Below are 26,704 nucleotides of genomic sequence, written 5' to 3'. Positions count from 1 at the left end.
TGCACACCTGCTGAGCAGCAGCAGCCCGTGGGGTTCCTCTGCTTTGCCCTCTGCTGCTGAGACAACTTGAGGAGAAAGCCACAGGTGATGTGAGGTGATTCAAGAGACTCGTGTACACAGCTTTGTACATGCAGAACCAGTGCCACAAAGCGGACTCGAAGCCCACGTTGTGGGGTGAGGGTGGCTCGTGTCCTGCAAGACAGCCCCCTTGGCCACGGCGCATCCGCCAGGATCCGCGAGGATCTTCCCCTTGCTCCTGGCAATGGGCTCAGGCTTGACTGAGGGAACCATCTCCAGGCAGGAGGTGGTAGTTCGCTCTGTGACCTGGATTAATGCCTTTGAAACTACCGTGAATTCTTCCATGAACAACTATAAATAGGCATGGACGGCTTGTAGATTTAAGTAAATTTTAGTAAGAGTGTAGAGCGCGCTGCCCAGTGCTTGGCGGACACGCTGTGTCAGGGCCCACGGACTGCCCTTTCCAGCTCCTCATCCCAACACATCCCTGCGCAAAACAGCGCCATTTGCAAGTGGTGCTATTAAATAACAACAATGGCACTAATAGGAAGAGGCATATGTACCGAAAAGTAACTGCGGCTTGGAAGAACAGAAATAAAGCTCAGAAAAAGCCCAGGTTTGGGTCTTCGGGGGCTGCTTGTCGGACGGGAACCTGCGGGCAGGTGCGTGCTCTCCGCCAAGGTCGTGAAGCGTTCCGGCGCGGGACCCGTGCGCGGAGGAAAGGCTTTGGTGCCCCCGTACACGACAGCGGGGTGACAACCGAGAAACTCAGGAAGGCTGGAGCCATGCAGAGCCCTCCCGGAGGCCGGCTTGCCACAACCCGCCGCCGCGGGTACTCGAACCGGCGTCCCACTCTCGCCTCGCAGCTCCGCTCCGGAGCGGCCGCCAATCGCCGCCCAGGCCGCACTCCGTGCGCATGCGCCGCTATCTGCACAGTACCGACCCGGCTTCTCGCCGGGACTGTTCCAGCAGCCGGCGCGGGGGGGAGCGGCCTCAGGCGGTGCGCGGAGCGAAGGATCGGCCCCGGCCTCGCTGCGCCTTGCGCAGTTTGGTCGCCGCGCACCCCCTCGCCGGCGCGGCGCGGTGGTGCGCGCGGCGGTGGGCGGGCCCGTTGCCCAGGTGAGCGCGCGAGCGCGGCCCGCCCCGCGCGGCCCCGTCAGCGCTGCCAGCGTGGAGCGGCCGAGGCGGCGTCGCCGGGCCCGGGGCCATGGACGGCTCGCTCGAGAAGGTCTGCGGGGCCGGGGCGGGGGAGGGCGCGGGCCGGCGGCGGCCGGGGCTCGGGGCACGGCGCTGGCCTCGGGGCTGAGGCGGCTTTGCCTCCCGGAGCTTTGGGGTACCAGTGAATCCCCCGGGCGTGTCCCCGTCGGCCCCCGCAGCCGCCGGTGTGACTGGCATCCGTGTCCCGGATCTGGAACTAGGCAGGATAACTATAAGGAAATGCTTTAGGAGCGCGTTTTTTGTTTTGTTGAAAAGAAAAAGATGGAGGTTATTTCCTGTGAGCGTTAGCCTTCAGCGGGATAGGAGAGGAAATGTTACTAAATAAATGATTATGTTACCCATTTTTAAAAATTGAAATGGAGGCGTTTGCTGCCCTGGGCGTTTCTGCCCAATGCACTGTACAAAGCAAATATTGGCTCTGTAATGCCGTGAGTGCCGGACAGAGCCTGTTTTCCTCTGTCACAGTGAGTCAGTCGCACTCGGCAGAGGCTGCTGCACACCTGCGCTGGGGCCGGCACCTGCCCGAGGGTCCTGCCGCTCCCGGAGCTTGGCCCCGTCGCTCTCTTGCTGTGGGGACAGTGTGCCTCTGGAATAACGAGTACTTTGTGTGCTTAAGGCTTTGAATGCACACGCCCCTCCTTGCGTCATTTACTATATCCAGCATGCTCGGTTTTATGTGATCTTTGGGATGGTCCAGAGAAATTTGAGTGGGATGTGCTCCAGTAAGATGGCTGGGAAATTCAGGAAGTATCCTTCTGACGTGGCTAATTGCTTGGTGGCAAAAAAGTTTGATATATTTATTACAAGCTTCATGAAGAATATACTGTTACAGAGTATTTGTTAGTGTTTAAAAGCTTAGGTTCTTTACTTGTGCTGAGAGAAGTGGCTCCTGCTTGTTATGAAAAGTTTTAGTTATATAAGTAAAATTTACTGGAATAGCTTGGAGTGAGGTCTCTATGAACTGGAGTGAAAGAGTAATAGTATGATATGTGGTTATTTAAAGAAGGTGCATTAGTACAGAGCAAGTAGTGTAGTACTGACCAAGTTCTTAAAAGCTTTGCTTGACTAGTTCATCATAAGAAGCAATAAGCACACTGTGAGAATGAAATACCTTTAAAAAGTCCATGTTTTGATTATTCTTCTGTAAGGAATCGTCTATAATGGTCTGCAAAAACTTGCATGTCTGATTTTTCCAAATATGCAGATAGATACGTGTCAAGAGTTATAATTTGTTTTACTTTGTCTCTTTATCATTTTTTCCACGTCTGTGATAAAAGCTGTAGTTCTCTGTATAATAAAATGCCATAATACAATTATGGTCTTCTAGATATTTAGCAGCAAGTGCCCTCCTGGAGTAGTCTTTGGTTAAGATTGTGGTAAATCTGTACAATTTGCATTTTACTTAGTCTTGAGCATGCTTTGTCAGAAGTCTTCTCCCCAAATATATCTGAAATTCCTCCAATCTGGGATGCATTTCTTTGCAGAGAATGTCTGTTCACTTATCTTATGCTTATTTCAGCATTATGATAATAGAGCTGAGACTGTCTTTTATTTGAACCATGGATTCGCTCCTTGCCATGTATTTATACATGTAGCTTATCAGGATGCCAGTGATAAATACATTTTAACTTGTAGTAACATTTGTTACAACTTTGTATTTTTCATAACCATTTTGGTACAATCACCTGATGAGCTGTAATGCAGTGACATTGAGTGACTGCCATCATTAGGGTCTTGCAAATGGAAAAAGATTTTTTTTTAGCAGATGAGAAACTTCCTGAGAATTGAAAACATTGCACAGTAGAACTGCAAGGAAAACCATTGTAGAGTCTGACACACAAGTGTGCACACCAAAAACCTCTTGGCTTGATTTTGCCAATTAACTTTGTTTCAGCAGATTTTTTTTTTTTTAATTATTTTTAAGGTATTAATATTATGTGTCATAAGTGATATAATTACAGTTAATTTTATCTGAAATTCAGAAATCTTTTGTTGGGCTGAACTTATTTAAATAATTCTGGAAGCCTGTGTTAGATTTCAGGAGGTTGCCTTAACAGAACTATTCTATTTTTTTTCCCCCATTTAGATTTTGATAGAAGTGACCAATCTTCTGAAAGATTTTAACATTTCAAGTTAGGTGACTTTGTCAGCGGTAGAATAGTGTAAATTCTTTCCTTGTAACTTCTTGCTGTCTCTACAGCAGTATTTTCCCTAAACATGAAAAAAACTGTTTTGGTTTCTTGCTCAGCCTGTGGCTCTTGTCTTTTGTTACTGTGCTGTTTACCACAACATCCTGGTAAGTTTACAGAAAACTCATGGCAGCAGAGCTGCATGCAGGTCCTGGTGCATGTCAGGGGAATAATAAAGATTAAAAGAGCAAATACCTATGAGCAGAAGCCTTGTGATGACACAGTGCCATTTTTATTCAAGCCAAACAGTCGTGAAGTGTCTGCTTTTTTTTGTTATCTTAAACTCTTCTGACCCTGGAGAATAAACACAATATTCTTTTGGCTGAAGAATGCTGATACTGTTTGAGATTAATTTACTATTGAGAAGAGGTTTTGGGTTTTGATGGTAAAACTTTCTTTTCAGGCAGTTATAATAACATAGTGGGAAAATGAGCTCTCATGAAATAGGGAAAGAGCTACACCTGTGAGTTGCTTTGCACAACATTAGTTTATGTAAACTGCTTAAAATTCATCCCTTTATTTCATTAGGAGTACAGCCTACAGACATGAAAAATCAATATTGTAAAACATTGGCATATGAAGCAATGTTCTTCCTTCTGAATTTGCAATTAATGTTCAGTCTTATCACAGTTGGAAAATGGCCCCTTATCCTCTCCCCAGTTGCCAAGTGACTCCAAGGTGTGACATCCTGCCTATAAAGTCATAAACAGTACACAGTTCAAAGTGCTTAATAAAATAGTAACAGATTAGCTACAGAATAGGGGAGTGGCTACTAATCAAAGCTATTGCAGGATAACCTTAGGGAGTTGGATTAATACATTTTGAAGGCAATGAATGATAAAAGACAAAGCAGGCTGAGGTATATCAGGGTCTTTGAGGGGCTGAAGGAGGCAGGAGGTGTTGGGATGCTGAATGGACACCTAGAAGGAAAAAGCCATGGCTGGTGCCTCCTTAGAGCTTGGAAGGATTTGCATGTCCTGTAACTCCCCTGGTCAAAGGCTGCCTGTGATCCAGGGAAAAGATTGAGTGCAGAAACTTCCTGCAGCTGCTTAACCTCCTAAACACATGTGTTGTCCTGTGGTTCTGGAGGGAGTGTTCAAGAACTCCTCCCCGAGTCATTTGCAAAAACAGTTCAAGACCGTGAAAAAAATACTCTGTTTATTACTGCTCTTGTTATTAAAGTGTGTTCGGAAACCTTTCTTAACTAAATGGTTTGCTGCTGCAACTTTGCCACACCTATTTTTCTTGCTGCTTAAAATAAGCAGTGTCCTGCTTCCCACCTCCATGTCCCTTACTAATGTGAGCAGAGGAGGAGCATATATAAAGTTCAGCATGCAGCAGTTAAAGGTGGGCTTTTTCTCCTTCCATAATTCAGAGGAGAAAATAAGTTGCTGCATAGCCACTTAGCAACTGGAAAAAATCAGAAGGGATTAATTTTCCAATTCAGCCCATATCAGAATTCAAAGACACTGTGGATTTCCTAGCATTTTTTGGAGCTTAGTGTAACTTAGGAGTTTTGAAGCTGTATTTTATGTAGTTACTCTGCCAGCTTATTGGCAGAAGGGTTTCATGCGTGTGTAATTATTAGTAAGAGACAGGATGAGTCACAAGGTAGGGATGTGCAGTTTTTAACATCTGATGTCATTTCAGCAGGTGAATTTTGTAAGTAGTGAACAAAAGCAGCTCAGAGCCCTTTCTGTAATGCCTCTACATTTCAAGTCCTCATCTACAACACATCTGTTTGAATAATTGCATGTGATGCTAAGGAAGGTTCAAACAAATAACTGCCTTCCAGCCACTGATGATGTTTTATGGCAGCCTGAATTAAATTATGTGAGATAGTCACAATCAGTAGATTAGTCCAATCGTTTACTCCCTTAAGGGCTTGCAGGAGCAAAACTGATTTTTTTTTTTCCCCAAACTTCTTTCTAGAAGTTTCTTTTTAGAGTTTCTTTGACGTGGTACAACTCTGGAAACCAGTCAAAATGTGTGGACATATTGCCAAAGATCAAATTTATATTTTTTCTTTGGTTATATCTGTTTTCTTCTGAGTATTGAATGCTTGCAGTGTGTATTGGGTTTTTTTTAATCTCTGTGATGAGGTCTTGAACTTTTTGTATTTGTACTACTTTGTCACTCAGTGCTTAATCAAGTTGTGGCCCTCATACTCAGTTGATGTTGTACAAGTCAGTGTAAAAGTGTAAAAACCCATTTATTGCTGAATTCTGGCAGTTTTGATGGGAAAATATTACTCAGTACTTGCTCTGTTCTTTTGTTCTTCCCCCAAACATTTGTTACTGGCCAATTCCAAAGCCACAGAATAGAGAATTGTCAGTCTTGGTCTGATCACTGTGCCCGTACCTGGCTACTGATTCTTTCAGCCACCTACCACTTGCTATAATGTGAGTTAAATCTCAAAATATTTGGTTAAAATCACTCTTTGAACATATGGTAACTCTCAACTTAATTTGTTTTTTCCTTTCTTGATCAGTCCTTCAGATGAAAATTGTGTAAAATCCTCATGTAAATGAATCCCGCTACCTTCTGTGATTAAATTTGGTTTTGTGTCTGCATCTGCCTGAGTGAATGCATTTGCCTGTGGGATTTTTTTCTTTAAACAACCCCTGTCCCTCCCCCTGCCCCCCCCCAACCTTAGCAGCAGCCTGCAGGGGTAACCACCAGAGTCTTTGGTATGTGGGTGGTGGCTTGGTGTTGAATTTATGCAGAGGTAGGGAGAAGAAACTCTGTCACGGGGTCACCTGAGTATCTCAGGGGGGTTTGCTGTCTGATGTGATGGAGCTTAGCAGTGGTGTTGCCTTCTACCATCACGTTGGGGTATATTTATTTTTCAAATATAGGTAAATCAGGCTCTGCCAGATGACACCTCCACATTCTCTGGAAGCTTCAAAAGGCATCTAATCCTTAAATGGATAAATGTTCCTGTCCAGGTGTCTTGTGTCAGTGTCACAAACTTCTGCCAGGCCTCTTGGGTTAAAGTTTATGAATGACACTTCTTCAAAGCCAGAGCAGTTCTTTGGGAAATACTTTGAGCTTGTCATTGGTTCAGGGCAAAAAAGTTCCATGGTTTTTAAACATTTCCATCCTGGCAATATCTGTGGTTACAGCAGTGAGTGGCCTGTTCTGTGCAGCTGGAGGGCTGTAGCTGCTGGAGGATAATTGCTGCATGTCAGCCTGTCTCCTGCCACAGGTCAGCTTTACTCTTTTGTCTACATAAAGGGAATTTCTCCAATAAGTTAAAATTAAAAACTGGTTTAAAGATACCAGAAATAGCAAAAAAAATAGGTTTACAAGAGTATTTGGGTTAGGTGTTTTCTCATCTGTTTTGAAAACTACTGTTGTAAAAGTCTACTGGGGAAATGGCAGGGAATGGTGCCATTTTATTTCTCTTTTCTAGGGCAGTCTCAAAAGATACTTTCTTGTGTTTCTAGGTGCAAAATTTTGACTTTTTAGCCTCTTCTAGGATTTATTAGATTGTAGAGACAGTAGTAAGAAAAGTGGTTTTTGATCTTTTCTTTAAAGTTGCTATCTTTTTCCTAAAAGATGGTGGACCCTACTCTAGCAGAAATGGGGAAGAATCTGAACGAAGCAATGAAGATGCTGGAAGACAATCAGAGGTGTGTGCAAAGGATACAATAAAAAACTACAGCTGTTTGTGCTGAAGGGAGGATTATTTGTGTCACTGACATTAAGTCGAAAAAACCGTCATTTTCCTGGTAGTTTAAAGTCATATTGTCATTCTGAAGTTTACACCTATACAAATCACCTTTATTTCTCAAATGATGGGGTTTCTAAAGTAAATGTATGCATTTTTATGCATGCTCTCTAATACTCAAAACAAGTCCAACAAGACTGTTTTTCAAAGGTAGGATTTTTTTTTTTTAGTATTGCAGTGCAAGTAATTTTTAATTCCTGTATATATGAGATTCTTCTCTAAGCTTTCTCTTAAAGAACTGAAAAACCCGAACAACTTGGGAAGTTTTTAATTCAGTCTGAACAAAACTTTTGTGTTGGTCTCATCTGGTTTATTCCTGAACCTGTTAGTGAAATAGATACATATCAGTATGTATTTCTGCAAGTCAAAGTCAATTACGTATTTGATGTTACAGAACACAAACTAAATACAGAGTTTATTTTGTGTCTTTAACTTAGGAAAGCAGAGGAGGAAAATGAAAAGAAATATGCACGGAAGGATATTCCTGGACCACTCCAAGGCAGGTAGGCAGCAACAGTTTTTAGATATTGCTCTTTTCAAAATCTTAAGCTACACATGGCATGTTTGTCTTCCAAGCAATTTGTATTAATGGAAATATTAACGTTTTCCAGGCATCATAATAAACTTTTTCCCATACTCACATAGGGGAGAAAAAAAGTAATACTATAATCATACCAACTATTTTCATTCTCATGTAGAAAGGAGAAAAAGAGATTACTTGTCCTTGGTGACTGAAATTTTGAATTCATGGAATCTGATGAAGTATTGTTGCCTACAGTGGTGATTGAGACTCAAAGTGAACAAATTTCTGTCAGAAAAAAGTACCCAGATTAAAAAAAAAATAATTGAGACTGATAAGGTAGAAAACAGTAAAGAAACAAACAAAAAAAATCCCAAACCCAGAAACCTCCCACCTTTTCAGCGCAGCTGTCTTTAGCAATTAAACAGAGCTCTTGTGCATCAGGCAGGTAAGACCATTGCACCTGAAAACTAAGATTTAAATAGGTTGTGTCCTCTGTGGGAGGAGATCCTGCAGGAGCTCAGGCTAGCACTTCAGAAAATACTCCAAAGTCTCTGCTGTGCAGAAACTAACCCTGTTTTTGAGTGGAGACACTGAATTATCTTTTCTGTGAATAAAAAGCAATTTCAACAGTCAATATAAGTTCCTACACTACTGTAAATTTTAGTTGGAGTTATAAAAGTTGAGGTGTTGTGGATCCTTTCCAGTTTTACCATGTTGTCTCATGTCAGAAGTCTAACATAGCTTGTGTCTGCCAGAAACTGAGATTAGTAGGGAATTGTTTAAGAGATGTGCTGAGTTATGAGCTGAAGCTGCTTCACGTGAAGCAAGATGTGGATCCTTAGCTGCTACCTTAGTTGGCTGTGTAGCAGTAAGAATTCAGTGTTGGCAAGTCAGGCTTTTCAGACCAAATTTTCAGATATCAATAGATTCGTTTTTCTGAGTCTCCTACTATAAGCAAGTAGAGTTTTGAATTGATTCAGCATCCTCATCTTTGTGATCAGTTTTTCTGAGACCAAGGAACCATTTTTGTTGCTGTACTCAGCATTCAGTAAAAGTGCAGTGTCCCAGATGGCTTCTTTTAGATGCTGGTATTTACCTGTTTGTGTCTTTTTAATATGGTTTTGTTTCCTCTCCCAGTGGCCAGGATATGGTGAGCATACTTCAGTTAGTTCAGAACCTAATGCATGGAGAGGAGGAAGAGGAAACTTCACAGTCCTACAGGTAAGGCCAATATCAGGTACTGTATTTGGAAGACACCTGATTTTGTTATATTCTGATCACTATAGAACTTACTTAATTTTAAGTTCTATGTATGTTTCAGTATATATAATTTCTCTCTATATTTTAGTATATAAAGTGTAAAATATTGTGCAACCAGGTAACTTTTTAAAGGCACTTTACATTGTATAGTGAAGCAGAATAGTGCATGAGGCTTGGCTTTCTTAAAATTACAAAGCTTTCATTACTAATTACTAAATTGAGGTATATAAGGGAGTTGTTTTTGATGTGACAGCTCATTTTTTTTCCACTTTCTGAAAGTTGTTTTAAGTCAGAAAGTCTTAAAGCTTTGAATACCAATAGATTTTTATTTTGTATCTCTGTAGACTTTAAAATTAAAGGAAATAAAATTTGTTTCCATTTTTCTGCACAATGGAAATAGTACTAACTGATCTGCAGAAGATTATTGAAAACTAACATTCAAAAAGCATGTTCAAGATTTTTTAAAAATCCAAACAAAACCAACAACAACACAAAAAACCAACCAGAAAAAAAGCCCCAAACCAACCAACCAACCAACAAAAAAAACCCGTCAAAGAAAAGCTCTGCCTCTAAAAATAGTAAGTGTCCTGAGTTTTCTGTGCATAGGAGAGTTTAACATACTTTCAAGTCCCAGAGCAGGTAAAGTGCTTAGTTCCAGCTCATGTTGGCTGGTTCAAAAGCAAGAGGTGTTCCTGTGAGCAGCTGGGCAAAGGGAAGTGCTCTTGTCTGCACTGGCACCTTAGTGTGTCATACACAATGACAGGAGGGTGGTTGTGATATACTGCACTTCTCTCTGCTAAAATTTAAGTTGCATGTCAACCAATTCTGTCACTCTACATTAAAAACCCCCAAACCCTATATTACTGTAATGTCCGTGACTTGTAGTTGGTCAGCTGTTTCTCTGTTCTGGCTTGCAGGCTTCAAAATGTTGGTGAACAGGGTCACATGGCTCTACTGGGACATAGTTTGGCAGCTTACATATCTGTGCTGGACAGGGAAAGACTGAGAAAACTTACAACAAGGATCCTCTCTGACACTACTCTCTGGCTCTGCAGGCTTTTCAGGTGAGTCCCTGGGAATAACTTGTGTGAGAAGGTAATGATAATGTTTAAAAATGGATGTGACTGCTCTGAGGATGTCAACAAAAGAAACCACTGTCCCACAAACTTAGAAATACTTGGAAGGTCTGAAACACAACCTTAACCTAGCCTGAAGAATGTCAGGTTACATTGTCTTTAAAATTAGCAGTCCAGAATTTACATCTGTGTTAAAACCAGAATGAAGCCTTTTGTGTGTTTCCTCCCATGCTCCACTCTCAGTAAGCAAGGTTTTGAACTCTCTAAAGACAGTCTTAAAGGAACCCACATGTTTTTTCTTTCTTACTCTGAATCTAAATGAAAATACATACTAGGCTTCTCTCATTGTTAATCTCAACCTGTCTCATTAGTGTTTTCTTTTAATCTGCTTTAACCTGGGAAAATAGAAGTGTTTTTATTACCTTCTCCACCCTCTGGCAAGCTCCTTTGCTGCTCAGTGTTATTTTAGTCCCTAAACTGACTGTTGGTTTTGTTGATCATATTTACTTGGCTTTTCTTGCAGGTATGAAAATGGATCAGCCTATTATCATGAAGATGATCGTGAAGGTCTCCTAAAAATCTGTCGACTTGTGATTCACACCCGCTATGAAGATTATACACTTGAGGGATTTAATGTGCTCTACACTAAGCAGCCTGTCATATACATTAGTTCTGCAGCCAGAACAGGCCTGGGCCAAGCTCTCTGCAATCAGGTAAAGTCAGTCAGGGGGGGTTTAGCTGCAACTAGAACCTACCTGGCTTCATATTGCCTGCATAGCTTTGGTGATTTTGACAACTTATTTTTCCTCATGGTGGAAATAACAGCAAAGGAAGCAGAATCCCTACTGGGCATAACCTCAGCTGTAGTGGACCCTACATTTAAAATAAAACCATTTGTCCGAGAAAAATACTTCGAGTTTTTATCTACAGACTGTGTTTTGCAGCAGTGATACAGTGGGAGGAAGAGAATTGAATATTTCCAGTGAAAGGATCCTGCGTGCTAACTTCTTTAAAAATGCGTGATTGTTTCTAGATTGCATTGTGCTTTAAATAAGCTGTTGGTCGTGTGAAATAGACCTGAGCCCAAACATACACAATTTGTCCTGTGCTTTTTCTCTATTAATTTGATTATAAGTTTTAGCAGAAAACTTAATTTGTAATGTAATATTGAGGTTTCTATTGTCATACTGGTTTTTGTGTCGCTCTGTATTTCTGTGAACACGTGAAATGAATATTTCTCAATTGAAATTCCATAATTTCTATTGCAGCTAGGGTTGCCCCTTTCCTGCATGTGCCGTGTGCCCTGTAACACTATGTTTGGATCTCAGCACCAAATGGTAAGTTTGTCTACCCTAAGAGCTCTTTCTGTGTTTTGGTTGGTTGGTTTTTAAGCCTCATTAAATGAATATCAAGTATGTTGTTAGGAAAGGCTGTTAATATATTTACTTTTTCAACCTCTAAGTCTTCTGTGTTAAAGCTGTACAAATCACACATGGAAACTTTCTAAAAGCAGCTTGTATCTTGGTCTTGTCATTTGCAAAATATTTTAATGGCTTTTAAGTAAAGTGCTTTTTAGTGCAAGATTTCTAGAATAGGAGGAGTTGGAGTACTTTCACAAATTATGTGATGTATTTGTGTTTTATTTTTCACAAATACTTTATTTGGCCTTCAGATTATTTTGCCTTTGAGAAGAAGAAACCGCAAGCCACAAACAAAGCCATTGAGAGTGTTTCCTTTCAGAACTTCAGAATGCTGTTCACTTTCAATCTTAATGCATTTTCCCAATTCAGCACAAACAATTCAGTGTTTGACAAACATATTGTTTTCTTACTGATACCAGGATGTTGCTTTGTTGGACAGAATGATTAAAGATGATGTTGAGTCTGGAAAACTGCCTTTGTTGCTTGTGGCCAATGCTGGTAAGTGCTGTGAGTAAACCATCACAATAACCCCCATGCTATTTCATGAATACAATTAAAAAAAAAAAAAAAATATATATATATATATGTATTTTCCTAAATAGCTCAGTGGTTGCATATCAAGAAATATCAGGAAATATCTTAATGACCACACAATAATTACCTGTCCAGAGGGGATTTTATTTAACTGGTTTAAATTTGGATTGTACTGTTACAGTTCTGCTTATGTCAGTTGATATATTAATATGACTATAACTTATTTTAGTGAGCGCACATCTCCTGTTAAAAATCAGTTTCACATTAACACTTCAGAATTTTTTGATGGATATGCCATCAACTTTAGCTTGAAAAATGATATTTTTCTTCTAGTTAATTAAACACATGTACAAAATTTGCTTTAAGTACAAATGACGGAGGTTACTGTTACTTGCTTGGGACCTGGAAAATTATCTGAGATGTTAATCAGTACTAGAGGGTCATTTTATAGAGCCTTGGTTTGCAGGCTGATCCTTTGTCACTGCCTTTTTCCTGTTCAAGGGACTCCAGGTGCTGGGCACACGGACAAGCTGGGCCGGCTGAAGGAGCTCTGTGAGCAGTACAAGATGTGGCTTCATGTGGAAGGGTATGAAACTGGAGACTTATTTCTCTATAACTGCATTCATTTAAAAGGCTGATTAATAGACACCATCTAATTTGACAGCTCACAGAGAGCCATGCAGCCATACAGCCAACTTTAGTTTTGTCATAGGAAGCATTTTATATGGTTATAATTTTGTTATTGTGAGATACAAATTGATTTACGTACCCGGGAAGAATTAATTGGAAAGGTAATTTCAGCACATATTAGTGATTACTTTTATTCAGATGGTAATCTTATCTGCCCTTGCTTTGAAGAGCTTGAAATATGTATAAAAAGACCTTCTAGGCCAGGGAGGCCTAAAAAGACCCAAGTCAGGAAGGACATTATACAGAGGTTACTGAGAATGAGAAGGGAGAATGAAATGACACTTCAGTTAAGGTTGTCAAAAAGGCTGCAGCAAGAGCAGTGGGCAGCAGGACTGGGAGGGGAATTAAACCAAGAGTAAAAGAAATTCCAAGAACTTGGAATGTCAATGAAGACTCCAGTGCTCTAAGATTATACTTTTTGAGCCTGAGATAGAGACTGTTTCTCCTGGTATTTTGTGGAATAGCTATATTTGCATACTACTTATTTCTGATACCAAATTGATGCTAAATTATGGATAGGACCTTGGGTGATGATTTCACCAAAGGTTGGATTGAAAATTTTTAGATCAAAGTAGATTTTTACTTTTGGGTTTTCAATCTCGGAATAACAAGCAGCAACATCTCCTGCATTGTTAATGAAAAATATATGAACAAAAAATTATCTCCCTTTATACATCCATATGAAATATTTAAACTGCAGATTAAAATGCTGTCTCTTAATACATATTTAATATATGCTAAACTCTCTTCTTTTTTCCAGTGTGAATCTGGCAACTTTGGCTTTGGGTTATGTCTCCTCTTCTGTACTGGTATGTTTCACTGTATCTAGAAACTTAATAATGTGCTTGTGTAAGGTTAATCAAAATAGATATGGCTTATATTCTGCTTATTGTAATAAACTTCAGGCTGCTACAAAATGTGACAGCATGACTCTGACTCTGGGTTCCTGGCTGGGACTCCCAGCAGTGCCTGCAGTGACACTCTACAGACATGAGGATCCATCCTTGGTATGTTCAGCTTCCCACTCACCATTCTCACGATCCTGGAATTTTGATTCTGATCAGTGTGCTGCCATGTTCTTCATAAGCATCTAAAGTATAATTTCCAAAGCTGGCAAAAGTGGCAGCATTGAGGAGAGGTTAACAGTGGTTTGTTTGTTTTCCTCCTCAGTCCTTGGCAGCGGGGCTAACGTCAAGCCAGCCCGTGGAGAAGCTCCGTGCCCTACCACTGTGGCTCTCCTTGCAGTACCTGGGCCACGATGGCATTGTGGAGAGGATAAAACATGCCTCACAACTGGTGAGCAACAGCTCAGCAGTGATTTATGACAGCTCTTGACAGATCTTTCTGGTTATTGTGATGTGCTGCAGAAGGCTCAACTAAAATACTGCAGTTGTTGGCAGTATAACATTGGTTCATATTGTCACACACGTGATGAAAGCACAGGAAAGTGTTTGAGGGAGGGATGTGCTTTTACTATTGGATTGTATGTATTTTTTTATAAATGAGAAAAAAAAAGTCTTTGTTCTTCCTAGACAGTGAAGTAACATAATCACTTCCTTTTTTGTCACTTCTCTTAACTATTTTTTCTTGAAAGCTCTTCAGAGAGACTTTATTTTCCTATTCTACTTGGCATCGTATTGATTTAAGTAATAGTGAATTACTTTTAGTAAAAAGGACTTCAAAACATTTCTCGAGGTACAAGTGTGCACTATGTTTGGAATCCTTACTTTAGTAAAAGTTAAGGTCCAATATAATGCGTTATTTACAAAATGCAGTGCTTATATGCAAAGTATTATTTCTTAAAGGTACAGAAGCTACTGGCATGAAAGACCTAAAAGAGTATCAGTATCCTTAGTCTTTAAGATTTTGTGGCAGTGGCTGTTTCATGTTTGTCAGAATAATTTTCCACTTCTAAAACTGTGTATTTCTCTCCTCCATTTGTTCTCCTGCTCTGGTCTTCTAGAGTCAAAGGCTGCTGGAAAACTTGAAAAACCTGGATTTCATTAAAACTTCGGTACAGTCTACTTCTAATATTTTGGTTGTATATCTTAGTTTCTGCCTGTTAAATGATAAAAATAACTTTGACTAGAATAAATTATTTTAAAATATTTCTTAAATCATAGTTGTTGTTTTGAAGACGCTCGGGATCTTTCTAATTAATTTCTGGTGTTCAGTGAAATCTCAACCAGTTAGGGTTCAGTGAAATCTCATGGCTTGGTTGTGTGTGACCTCTGGATCGTGTTTGTTCCATTGTTCTGTACTCCTGCACTCAGGGGAGTGCAGAAGAGCATCCAGAAGTTGTGTTCAGAGCTCGATTTAATTGCATTTAGATCATGGATTTGCTCAGTAACACATCTATGAAACCAGTTTCCATAAGTGTCTCTAATGTATTCTGGCTGCATCTTACCCTGCTGTAGAGATCATATTGTGAACCCTGTGAAATTGTACACAAAAATTATCCCAGCTGAAGTTTTTACACCAGAAATAGGTTTAGAAATTACAGCTGATGTATTCATTCCAAATTCAGTTTCTGTGAGATGTCCTGTCCAACAGGGTTTGATGATTTTACTTGCTGACCCCCACCCCTGAATTTTAGTTGATATTTGATGTATAGAAAATTTAGTCAGTTTGCTGAGTAAGCTGTAGAGTATTAATGGCCTTGGGAGTTCAAGTTACTGTATCACTTACCTTTCAACATAAAGAAATCCTGCGTTTTTAGGATTGTGAATGTAGCTTCAGATTGTCTCCAGAAGTAGCCCAGTCTGTTTCTCCAAACTGATCCAAAGCAGGATCAATTACAATCTTATTTTTCCTGCTGGAACTTTGTTGATGTTTCCCAATGATTCTGGGGTGATTTCCAAGAGAGCTAAAGCTTTGCTTAGCAGTGTGAGGAATTATACATGGTGTTAAATCTTTAAAAAAACAGGGGAAAATATTTTTTTTTCTTTTGAAGGTTGAAGATGAACTGAGTTCACCAGTGGTGGTTTTCAAGTTTTTCCAGGAATATTCAAATAGAGGTATGTGATTTATTTAAAACCAAACAACAAGGAAAAAAGCCCTCTCTATACAGTATTTTAAACTAGTAAGTCACCAAATGAATTTGGGATAAATGTGATATAGTGCAGTTCACTTGTGTAAAGTGCTTTTAAAAAGGTGGTGAATGCTGGTCATAATCTGTGACAAATCATACACGTGATAGCTTCTTTTCTTAGACAGACTGCAGTGTTTTAAATTTTCATAACAAGTAATTTTCTGCCTTCTTGAGTGAGAAGATTTGCATATGATTTTGATCTTGAGAGCAGATGCTGGAAGTCTCTTGCAAGCTGCAGGCTGGGTTTGAGTGTACTGGTGGGGAGAGACTTTGTTTAGGTTTTCTGTTCCTTTCAAACATTTTGTAGCTAGTGGCAAGCACCACTGTTACTGTGGTTTACTGATTACAGTTACTGTTGCAATAATTTTAAAAGCAGCGGAGCACATTAGGAACTGCTCGGGAAATGCTGTCACAGGTATTAAGTATTGCAGCCTACTGTGACAGGATTTTGCTTTGTGAAAATACTGGTTGTATTTCCATTGGAGCATTTTAACCTTAAAACTCAGAATTATTTTACTGGTTTTGGGTTTTTTTGGTTTTTTGTTGTTGTTGTTTTTTTTTTTTTTAAAGCTGTTACATTCAACTCTGTTTTACTTCTAGTGTTTATCATGTTCAACATACCTTTACAAAAACATCCATGTTCATCTTCTCCAGGCTCAGTACATGGTGTAGATGTGCTATATTATCTAGGAAATGTAATTGTCTTTTATCTAAATTTTAGGTTGCCTTTTGTTTAATTAAGTAAATAAAAATCTACTTCTGTGATTCTTGTGTCTTTGGATTCAGATCAGACCTCACATGCTGCACAAGCCTCAACTATTCAGCACCCCATAATAAGCAACGAAAGGCACATTTATGACACCTTCAATCAGTGGGTAAGAATGGATGCTTTTCTCTTTAGGGAAAGAGAAGTGACAGTGGAATGGTTCAGGGGGTCATCAGGAGCTATAAACCCTTTGTTAGAGTATTTTGAAAAGTATTCTTGATCTGATTTCCTTTGCAGAACTTACGGCTATTTAAAAGATTAATTTACTCTGAAGCAAAGTTGCTTTCACATTTCTGATCATTTTACACATTATTACTACTGAAATAATTCCTGAATCTTAAGCTGTTGTTTTTTCCCCTGGTCTAGTGGGAATATGTGAGAACTAGAATTCTTTTAAATCAGCCAAATGCTCTATTGCCAATGCCACTGTATTCTTGAACAGACAGCTGCCTTTTCCAGCTCTTGAGTTAATTCTAGAAGCCTGTGCTGGCAGGGCTGAGCATATGGCTGGTTTGGCTCCATTGTGCAGTAATCATGGCACACCTAATGGCAGTGGCAATTTTGCAGAAAATTCTGGCTCATAACACTTGCAGCTTATCCTGAATTTTCATGATTTTAAGCAGCTGTCAAACTCAGTTGTCTCACCCGCAGGGTGAAGTATTTTGGTGCAAGAGCTGATTTTGAGAGAAAATTGTGTACATGTTGTTCCCTGAGCTGTGGCAGAGCCTGAGGCAGGGCCTGCAGGAGCCATGCTCTGTCCAGTTCCCTAACTGTGCCTTGTCCCTGCAGCTGGGAGAGCAGCTGGCACAGCTGGTTCCTGCCTCTGGAGTCGATGTGGTAGAGCTGGAGGATGAAGGCACCTGCGTGCGCTTCAGCCCCCTGATGACTTCTGCAGGTAACATTCACTCCAGTCAGCCCTTTGTGCAGGCTGGGCTTTGCTATGGAACGGTACAACAATTTCCTGGGGTGAAAGCAGGTGTGCTGAAGAAGCTCCTCAGAATATTCTCCTGTGGGGAGGATTTTCTTATAAACAAACCAAAACCACCTCAGCTTTATCATTCTGCTGTACCTCAGCACTGGGTGCATTAGTGGGAGCCCTGCTGTTATGGGTGACATTGCCTCATTACCTCTGCAGAGACAGACTTCCTGGTTACTTTTTAAACTCATTAGGAAAAGCAGTTAATTAGGAAAAGCACTTAAATTCCTTCTCTCGGCTGCTGAACACCAAATGCCTGACCTTTCTACACAGGTGTTTCAGCACTGCAATGGTACTTGTATTCAAAATATATCTACTTAGCTAGAATAATTATTTACTAAGCCTCTAGGATTTTCTATAATTACTGGTGGAGGGGGGGGGTGTTTATAAAAAAAAAAAAAATCTGTGTTTTGGAAAGTGTCTTAAATTTCCTGTTTAAGCCCGCAGTGTTCTACTCTTAGTTCAGACTCTGCAGATGCACAGAGCAGTGTGCAGGGCTCAGGGGGTGCACAGTGTCTCCTGTAGGCTTGTGTGGGGTGAGGGGCTTAGGCTGTAGAACAGCTGACATTCACGTGAGAGGGTCCTGGTGTACACAGAACAGCAGATTTTAGAATAAAATTACTTGGTGATGCTGTGATGTTTTGTTTTAAACCAGCATGGAAGCTAATTCATGAGCAGCTGGGCTATGGGAAAAGGATGTTAGTAGGTTTTTGTAATGCTAGCTACTGATGTAATGTAAAAGGGTATTGTAACATATCCTTATTTGTTTGTAACATGAGAAAATCCTTTTTATTACGTTTTTTTAAAATACTTACTTCCTTTCATTTTGATGTATCAGTGCATAGATAACTGACCCAAAAACCTACTTATATAGAACAAGATATTTAATACTATCTGTAAATTGTATTTGTCATTAACTTGCAGAGTGGCTCCTTTGCAAATTACTTAATTCAGACATCTGTGTCACATCCATCACATTTGCCACACACTAACACTTCTGCTCTGTAGTTTTAGGAACTGAAATACAAGACATTGATCAGTTGGTAGACTGCTTAAAAATGAAGATACCGGTGTTGACAAGCACACTGCAGCTGAGAGAGGAATTTGAGCAAGAAGTGAGAAGAACAGTTGGCCTGTTATATATTGAAGATCTTGGCTGGCCAGGATTAGGTGTTGTGAGGTAAATTATTTTCTTCATGCTGTATTTGCAAAGACTGTGCTTGACCAGACAGGACTACGTGGTCTCTTCAGTGGTGATTTGGATGTTTCATTTCCTGATTGTTATCTGGCTTTGCACCCCAGTGGAAGCTTTTTAGAAAATTGCCTTTATAAAGTTGTTTTCTTTGATTATTTCTTAAAGAAAAGCTGAAGAGCTGTTTTGGGCACCAGTTGTAACATTGGAAGGCTGTGTGTGTATGTGTGGGATATGTCATGAGCAAGTGCATCTCACTGTCTCTAGCCAAGCATAAGTTATATTTTTTATCTCTAATGGCACTCACTGATATGCTGAATAGACTTCAATAAACCCTCCAAGTCTGTGTTCTGATCCTTTGATACAGTCCTCTGGGAAGGATTCTGTATAGTCAAAACAGCAACTAGAAATCTATTGTGTTGAGTTTGCAGCAGCAAGCTCGGCCCACTCCAAAATCCCCAGTGCCAAATGCCCATAAACTTGCTGGTAGGAGCTGTAATGTTCGGAGGTTTTTGTTTGTAAAATACAGGAATTTGTAGACACATACTAAATGTGTAGGTGCTTCTGTATGTACTGTAAAGTGAAATTACTATCTCTTGGCTTGGTTTGAAGGTACAACCATCACTGTGATGGGAAGAATGATGATAAACAAGAAAAAGAACTAGAAAAAATCAATACAGAACTTCTGAAAAAGTTAAATGAACTGGAGTCGGATCTCACTTTTTCTTTGGGTAACTGCAGTATTTAAAGAACTTCTGTTCAAGCTAATAGTCAATCTCCTAGCTGTGTTAGAATGATTTGATAGGTCATTATAATGCAGAATGAGCTGCTGCCTGTGTGGTTGCTGCAGAAGGAACACCTGTAACTGTTTCCTCCTCCCCCCTGTTTCAGCTGGGGAGTGTTCACTAGGTGAGCAAGGTGCACTGTTCTCAGAAATCCTTGTGAAAACTGATGTATGGGCAACTAGACCAAGAAGGGTTTCTGTGTCAGAAAGAATATAAGCTGCAGGATTCCTCTGTGTAAACTGAGCCTTCTCAAGTAGTGCTGGATCTAGTGGAAAGCAGATCTCATTCCAAACCCACTGGCACTGGTGGTTTCACTGCCACTGTCTGTGGCTTGATTAAACACTTTAGATGACTTTTGTGATAATTAGCAACGCTTTCACATTTACACAGTGCCACATGATAGCTGAAACAGTATTAATTCCGTATTCAGAACTCTGGTCTTTTTCTGATCAGCTGTCAGAAATTAAGTGCCCTGCAGTTGTGGAACCAAATAACCTGTAAATGGCAGAGTTAAGGAGTTTAAAGCATATTCAACACTGGTATTTATTATACAACTCCTTGACTGTATAAAATATCCACTGTTTTTCTTGCTCAGGTTATGTTTTCTGTCTTTGAAAACCCCCAGAACTGAACCTTCTTGGCCTGCATAATTTGTAGCCACGCAGATGCTGCCCTTAGGTAGTGGAGTGGGGAGTGTGTACTGGGATTTCCAGATTCATGAGCACAAGCGCTGCAGCCATTGCAGGATTGCACATTTGTTCACCACAAAGACCTGACTCTTCCTGTGTCCCCAGGTCCGGAATTCGGAGGGCAGAAGAACTGTGTTTACATTGGCATGGTCACGGAGGATCTGGATGTGTCAGAGTTGGTTGAAACTATTGCAGCAACAGGCAGAGAAATTGAAGAAAATTCAAGAGTATGTATTAATAACTCACAAAACATTGAAGCACCTTTTTTTCTCCCTTTCCATATTGGCTTCAGGACATGGTTTTGTTCATTGTGAATGTAGAAGTTGTGCTTGCCCACAACAGTTTTAATTACTGTGGAAGGAATAATCTGTGTCTACTTGTGGAGAATTATGGATTATGATATTGTGAGGATGTCTGCATTTGTGTTCATGGTCCTATGTGCAGTTCTAATGAAAAACTTCAGTAGTACTGAAATAGCCTCATTTTATTACTCAAATTTTAAGCTGTCAAAAAACAAAAGTGAAAGTGTAGGTTGATTGTGAGCTGGTGTTTCTCTTCACTGCTAGATGCGGTGGGATTGAGATTCTTTATATACCATCTTTAAGATAAGATTATGCTCTAAGATGTGTGAAAAACTTTAAATTGGTGTCTTAAACCCAGAAATTACAAATTACATTGAAGTAATAAAGCTGATGATGCAACTCCTATTTCTCAAAGCATTTACCTGAATAGAGTTCTCCGGATGTTCTCTAAAACTGAATTCTTAAGTGACCTACATTACATCTGTCCCTTCATTCTGCTAGTGTTGGGCATTTAATTTTATCATCTCAAAAATAAATAGAACTTCAGAAATCCTTTGCCTTCTGCTCATGGGAATATGCAGTGAGATTTTTTCTAGCAGTGACTTCTTGCCCACTCTTGACTCCCTGTTCTGCGTGGAGGGTGACATGAGGAATGCTTTGCCCGTAGAGCACCTTCAGTTTTTTAACTGTTGTAGTGGAGAGGTTGGAACTGAATGTTGGATATGGGCCCCTCGGATCCTGAAGGAGCAGAGTAGTGGAAGACTCAGAAAGGTGCAGTCCTTGGAACCAGCCGCAGTAAACCTGTGGATCTTCATCATTTGATCCAAAGCTGGGAAGCAGAACCCATCTGTGAATGCCCCTTGCCCCACTCAGATGTGGAGGGTTGGTACAAGAGGGAAGAAAAAACCCACATCAGTCCAGCCTGCCCTGAGGACATGCACTAAAGGCACTGAAAGGCAGGACCAAAGCTGAAGATAAACACCTTGACTGGGCCAGAAAACACAGTGGTTCTTCCTGAAACTCTGAATTCCACCCCACTGCCCTCCTTCCTCTAGCCAGGGAGTACCAGGGTATTGAGCTGCCCTGGGGGTCAGTTCCTGGCTGGTCTCTCCCCCAGGGAACAGGAGCAGCTTCCTCTTTGCTCTTTTATTAGCTGACATTTGGCATTTTGGAGGAAGTGCATGTCCTTGTGCAATATTAAAACCAACATTAATACATGGAAATTGGCAGTTGTCTTGCACAAAGAAAGATGTAGCTTCTTGGGTTCATTCCTTGCCCCTGCAGCTGTCCCAGTAAACTGCCTGCCCTTTGCAGCGTAGAACACAGCCGGCCTGGGCTGCCACAGGGATCAGTGGCAGCTGTTTATGAGAGCAGAAAAACAACGTGAACCTACAGGCTGACACGTACCTTGTTACTGTGAGGCTGATATAAGTCCTTGGTGCTTCTAGGAACCAAAATGTACTCTATACATTCTTCCCAGACATTCATCTGAGGAACATTTATACACTAAGCAGGTCTTCAAAGAATTTGGGTCACAGGCTCATTTCTAAGTGTAAAAAAAAAAAGTACCATTCCTATTTAAAATTACATTATTTTCTCTGGGTTTATGTGTTAAAAATCTTGCAGTCAACATGTACATTCTTTAATTTATAGTCATAATGAAATAGCGATTGTCACATACTGTCTTAAATTAGAAAAATATCTGACTACCCTGTCTCCATCCTGAAAACCTGAACTAAAAAGACAATTTCAAGTCCAAATAATATATGTCCTTATTTCTGGATTTTATTAGCTGTTGGAAAACATGACTGAAGTTGTTAGAAAAGGGATACAGGAAGCACAGCTCCAGCTTCAGAAAGCAAATGAAGAACGACTGCTGGAAGAGGTGAGGCCACAAACACCGGCCCTGTGGTACCTTGAGGTAACTTGTCCCCCCGGGGGACTCTTCTCACCAGCCAGTGTTGGATTGTGCCTTGCAGGGGCTGCTGCGACAGATCCCTGTGGTGGGCTCTGTGCTGAACTGGTTTTCTCCCTTCCAAGCCTCGCCCAAGGGAAGGACATTTAATTTGACAGCAGGTAGGGCTCAGGGCACCTGCAGCCATGTCATTGGGACTGCTCAGTTCGGTACTGAACCTGCAGCACAGTTCCTGTACTGGTTTGGTCATGAGTGACATAATCACCCTCAGCATGTATAAGAACATGCTTTGCACTATTTCTGTAATGCCCAGTAAGAATCTTCTACTCTCTCTTGTACAGTTTACGTTTTGTTCTTGCATGTTGAATCATGTTAAAAAAGGCCATGATAGACATGGGCATTTATTAATAGAGGAATCATTGCTGTGACCTCTGGCTGCATATGCTGGAGGAGTTTGGGGGTTGTAAATACGTGAGCTGGGGGTAGCTTGGCCTTAGCACACTGCTCTTCACATGAGTGCATGTGTATCCTCTCCAGTGCTTCCAGGGCACTCGTGTTCCACTGTGCCCCTGAACAGGATGTCTGCCTGGAATCCTGATTTGGGATGTTGCCTGGCTGCTGCCATCCTGATAAGTGCTGGTCTGTGTGCTAAACTGCATGTCCAGCAATTGGAGAACATGTTAAAGCCAGCTGGGGACTGGCATCAACTGGGCTGTGTGGGAAACAGTAGTAAATGGAATGGTACAATCTGTTATTTTACTCTCAGATTTGTAGTTTGTGTCTGGGGATGTAGGAAGCCTATAAGCTTTTACATCAGTGAGACCAATGTACCAACATAATACTTCCTGAAATTATAAACTTTCACTGTAAAAATACTGTGGCAGTCATAGGAATAAATATTCCTGGGCAGAGTGTGTGTCACACCCAGGACAGTGGCCCACTGTGTGTCTGTACCCTGCAGGGAAAGCTTCCTGCTGTGCTCAGGGCCTTTCGGACTCTGGACGCACCAACTGGCAGGTTCTTAGAGCAGAAAACAGTCTATTCCTCAGGGAATGCTGGCCCTGCATGGCTGAGATACCCCTTCCAAGTGCACCACTCCACAGGTTGCAGCTGGGAAGATGTCACATGCCCAGAGCAGGAAGGAAAGGGGACTATGGAGTGTAGCAGTGTTGTGAAATGAGCGTGAGGGGAAACATGATTCACTTTTGAAGTCTCAGCACTCGAGTCCCTGGGTTCTCAGAAATGCATCACCCCCATGTGGCAATTTGCAGTTTCAGAAGTAAGTTTTAGTCAACTTACTTTTTTTAACCTGCAGGCTCTCTGGAATCCACAGAATCTATGTATGTGTCAAAGGCCCAAGGAACAGGCACCACTCCACCACCAACTCCCACTTCCAGCCTTGCAAAGCACAGACTTCCTGGTAAGTTTCTGTGGCCGAGTTTAATTTCCGAAACTTCCCCGTCAGAGGCAGACCCACATGATTTTCCATCTTTCATAACATCTGGAACTAGAGCTCATCTTCTACCACCTTAAAAACCTTAATGTACACATGGCACGCAATACTACCGCAAGCTGTCTTCTCCCCACACATTTTTCCTGGGACCACAGGAAGTTACCCCATTAACTGACAACTGTCCATGAAGTCTAGAATCTTCCTCTGGAATATTATGAGGTTATTGAGCTTTAAAAATGAGCAGGTAAACAATCCAAAAGTTTTATTTGAAATAAAAGCATAATAACATGTAGCCATGTACTTCAGCAACTGCATTTCTTTTGCTACCAAACATTCTGTGGCCGAATCCATTCTGAGGTAAAGATCTGTTAAACTGATGGCACTCTCTGCATAGTTGTATTAGTAATTAATGCTAATTTGCCTGGCAGGAACCCCAGTTTTAACTCACCTTTTGGGCTGGTGGCTTCCAGCCTATGACTTTCAGTGCAGTTTTTTGACCTGGAATGATTTCAGTTTGTGTGCAGGCAGCTTGGCTTCAGCTCAGTTTTATGTGTCTCTGCATACACAGGATACAGTAACAGGTGCTATTACTTTGCAGACCTGTCAGTAACTCAAGGGAGTGGGGGCTATGTTCAGGGTCCAAAGTAGCACACAAACAAAATCTACTTCTCTGCTGTTACAAAATTCCAGTACTTCCTTTGGAAACTGAACTTGTGCACACCACTGTATTTTCTGCCTCCATGGGTACATTATGCTTCAAACTCTTCACAGGTCAGAAAGCTTTCAAAAGGTCTTTAAGAAGCTCTGATGGGTTCAGTGAGACCAGTTCCATCAGCCACTGTGATGAACTGGATAAGATGGATCAGAGACCCCCAACTCTCTCCCCTGGCCAAGAGCAAGGACCTTTGGAGATGGAAAAAGCAGAGGAGCAGAAGGAGGTGGCACAGGCAAAGACAGACACTGAGGACATTCACAGTGACAAATTGCCACCAGACTGCACCAAGGTAGAGGACCAAGCAAGTCAAAGATAAAATCCAAAGTGTGGATTTCAGACTGTGCCGAGGAAGCCCCTGCCCAGGGAGGCAAAGTGGCAGTGATGCATTGAAAATGTGAACAGTGCCACACACAGTACAGTAATAACTACTGGAACTTATTAACTGGCATTTTGCACAAATACACGTTCCCTCCGCTGGGACAGAGATTTGTCTTATTGTACACTTGTTACAGTTACTTTAATCCTCTCCATGTTGGTGTCACCAAAGCTGTAGTGAACTTTATTAAGTGCTCATGAACGTTTGTAAAAACACTTGGCAGTTACCTTTCCTGCAGGAGTCCACGCATGACAACAGTTGCTAACTAACCACTCAGCCATGCACCCAATAATTATAAAATTATTTTATGTTACTATACTTTATAAAATACAAACAACTGCCAGTTGTTCACCTTTTATTTAAAATTCAGTTTAGCCTCTCCTGCAAAACATCTCCCGCAGTCAACCTAGTTCTGTATTGCTTCTTTTCTGTTACCTTATCCACACCCTGCCCAAGAGCCGTGGGGTGGGGGCCCTGGGGAGGGACAGGTGCCCTAGGGATGGGAGTCACTAAGGAACGCTGGACCATCCTCTCTTTGTTCTTGCACTTGTACCACTTCACCCCCCCAGCCATGGCCCTGGCTATGGTGGGGACTGAGTTAGGGAGTTCTCAGCCTTCCAGAAAGCAATAGTGCCTCTGCATGCCTGGCCAGCTTCCTGCTCCTGCCCTGGGAAGGAGCACAAGGCACTGTTACTTTCCTTTGCATGGCCTTTACACACCAAATACTGAACATGTTCATGCAGTGTAACTGGGGTTCTTTCTGTTGTGTATTTTTAAAGACAGTTGTAGTAAAGCTTGAAAAACCAATACATTTGTGATGGTTTCAACACTTATTTTTTGAATAACAGTAACTTACCTATGGTAGGAATTGTACAGACTCAAAAGAAGTTATTTAGGTTATTTACAACACAGCACAACTTTAGAGTGTCTGGGACTACTTAATGCACAAGCAAAGCTTTGAATAAATCAAAATCCAATGTGTAAAAGCATTTTCCCCCAAATCATCCTAACCATTTCACTGCAAATTTTCAGAGCCTCTTGTGGAAAAGCCATCTTTGGCAACATTTGCTTTCCCCAAGTTACCTGATGGTGATACAAACCCTCCCCTCCCTCTAGAACTGGATACAAGTACTACAGTTTGCTCCAGTTGGGTTTTTTCCTCCCTCCATTCTCCCCTCCCCCCCCAGGTATCCCTTAACACCATAATGACTCTAGTCGTAGTAGGACTTACTTTGATAATCTGCAAATTTTGAAGGTTTTGAATTGTACTGGCACCTGATTTGACTCTCAGCTTCTCAAGCCTGCAGGGCTGGGATGCCATGAACAAGGTTAATTTTCCTGGGGTAATTTTGGGGTAATTTATGTAAATCAGTGCAATTTTTTCTAAAGTGCAAAAGCAATTAAGTTGGCTAGTCTTCCTCCGTGGTTTCTTCAGTGCAATGAAGTATAAGAGTAATTTGTTGGGGATAAAAGTTATCACCACAAAGATTAATTTTTAATGTTTTTATATTTGGAAATGTTAAATCAGTAGTTTTGTTGGAATGAGCTTCATTCTTTAAATACTTACCTGAATGTTTCAATAAAGATTCTTCAAATTATTGCTCTGGAATTTATTGTTGAAGGACACTTCCCTACATTCCAGCAAGCTCGCTCTTTCCCCCCGTGTGTGCAGAATCATTAAATTAAGTGCACACCAGTGCAGTGACTCACCTTGTCAGCCTCCAGCATTGCCACCTCTCTACCTGTGCCCATCAAATTACTGCACTGGAGCAACAGAACCTA

General features: G+C 41.1%; 1 protein-coding gene across 5 annotated transcripts; it reads left to right on the top strand.

Moving 5' to 3' along the window:
- Positions 1 to 575: 575 nt before the first annotated feature.
- On the top strand, positions 576 to 26,520 carry PDXDC1 (pyridoxal dependent decarboxylase domain containing 1). Of its 5 annotated transcripts, none has more exons than XM_042037838.1 (23): positions 576 to 680; positions 6,987 to 7,060; positions 7,596 to 7,661; positions 8,819 to 8,902; positions 9,859 to 10,005; positions 10,541 to 10,730; positions 11,286 to 11,354; positions 11,858 to 11,936; positions 12,474 to 12,558; positions 13,423 to 13,471; positions 13,568 to 13,669; positions 13,833 to 13,958; positions 14,626 to 14,676; positions 15,616 to 15,679; positions 16,540 to 16,628; positions 17,309 to 17,414; positions 18,504 to 18,675; positions 19,300 to 19,418; positions 20,267 to 20,388; positions 22,256 to 22,348; positions 22,443 to 22,539; positions 23,694 to 23,798; positions 24,603 to 26,520. In XM_042037838.1, the coding sequence occupies exons 1-23, from the start codon at positions 576 to 578 to the stop codon at positions 24,860 to 24,862; spliced, it is 2,454 nt and encodes an 817-aa protein (XP_041893772.1). In that variant the 3' UTR covers positions 24,863 to 26,520. The 5 variants fall into 5 exon arrangements, with proteins under 5 accessions (XP_041893772.1, XP_041893774.1, XP_041893776.1 ...); XM_042037841.1 differs by lacking the exon at positions 576 to 680 and adding an exon at positions 1,013 to 1,137; XM_042037839.1 differs by lacking the exon at positions 576 to 680 and adding an exon at positions 1,144 to 1,246.
- Positions 26,521 to 26,704: the final 184 nt, after the last annotated feature.

This window comes from Corvus kubaryi, unplaced genomic scaffold (assembly GCF_017639235.1).
Source record: "Corvus kubaryi isolate FWS band 111438036 unplaced genomic scaffold, C.kubaryi_AGA036_p1.0 37387, whole genome shotgun sequence".
In the NCBI taxonomy this organism is placed as follows: domain Eukaryota; kingdom Metazoa; phylum Chordata; class Aves; order Passeriformes; family Corvidae; genus Corvus; species Corvus kubaryi.
The sequence above is the reverse complement of the archived record's forward strand: the minus strand, read 5'-3'. Positions and strand labels throughout refer to the sequence as shown.

Excerpts from the sequence above, each read along its gene's own strand:
- PDXDC1 (XM_042037838.1), top strand. The coding sequence starts at position 576 with ATGTACCGAAAAGTAACTGCGGCTTGGAAGAACAGAAATAAAGCTCAG. Across the intron at positions 11,355-11,857 it reads TTGGATCTCAGCACCAAATG|GATGTTGCTTTGTTGGACAG; the intron begins GTAAGTTTGTCT and ends TACTGATACCAG. Across the intron at positions 22,349-22,442 it reads AAGAACGACTGCTGGAAGAG|GGGCTGCTGCGACAGATCCC; the intron begins GTGAGGCCACAA and ends TGTGCCTTGCAG.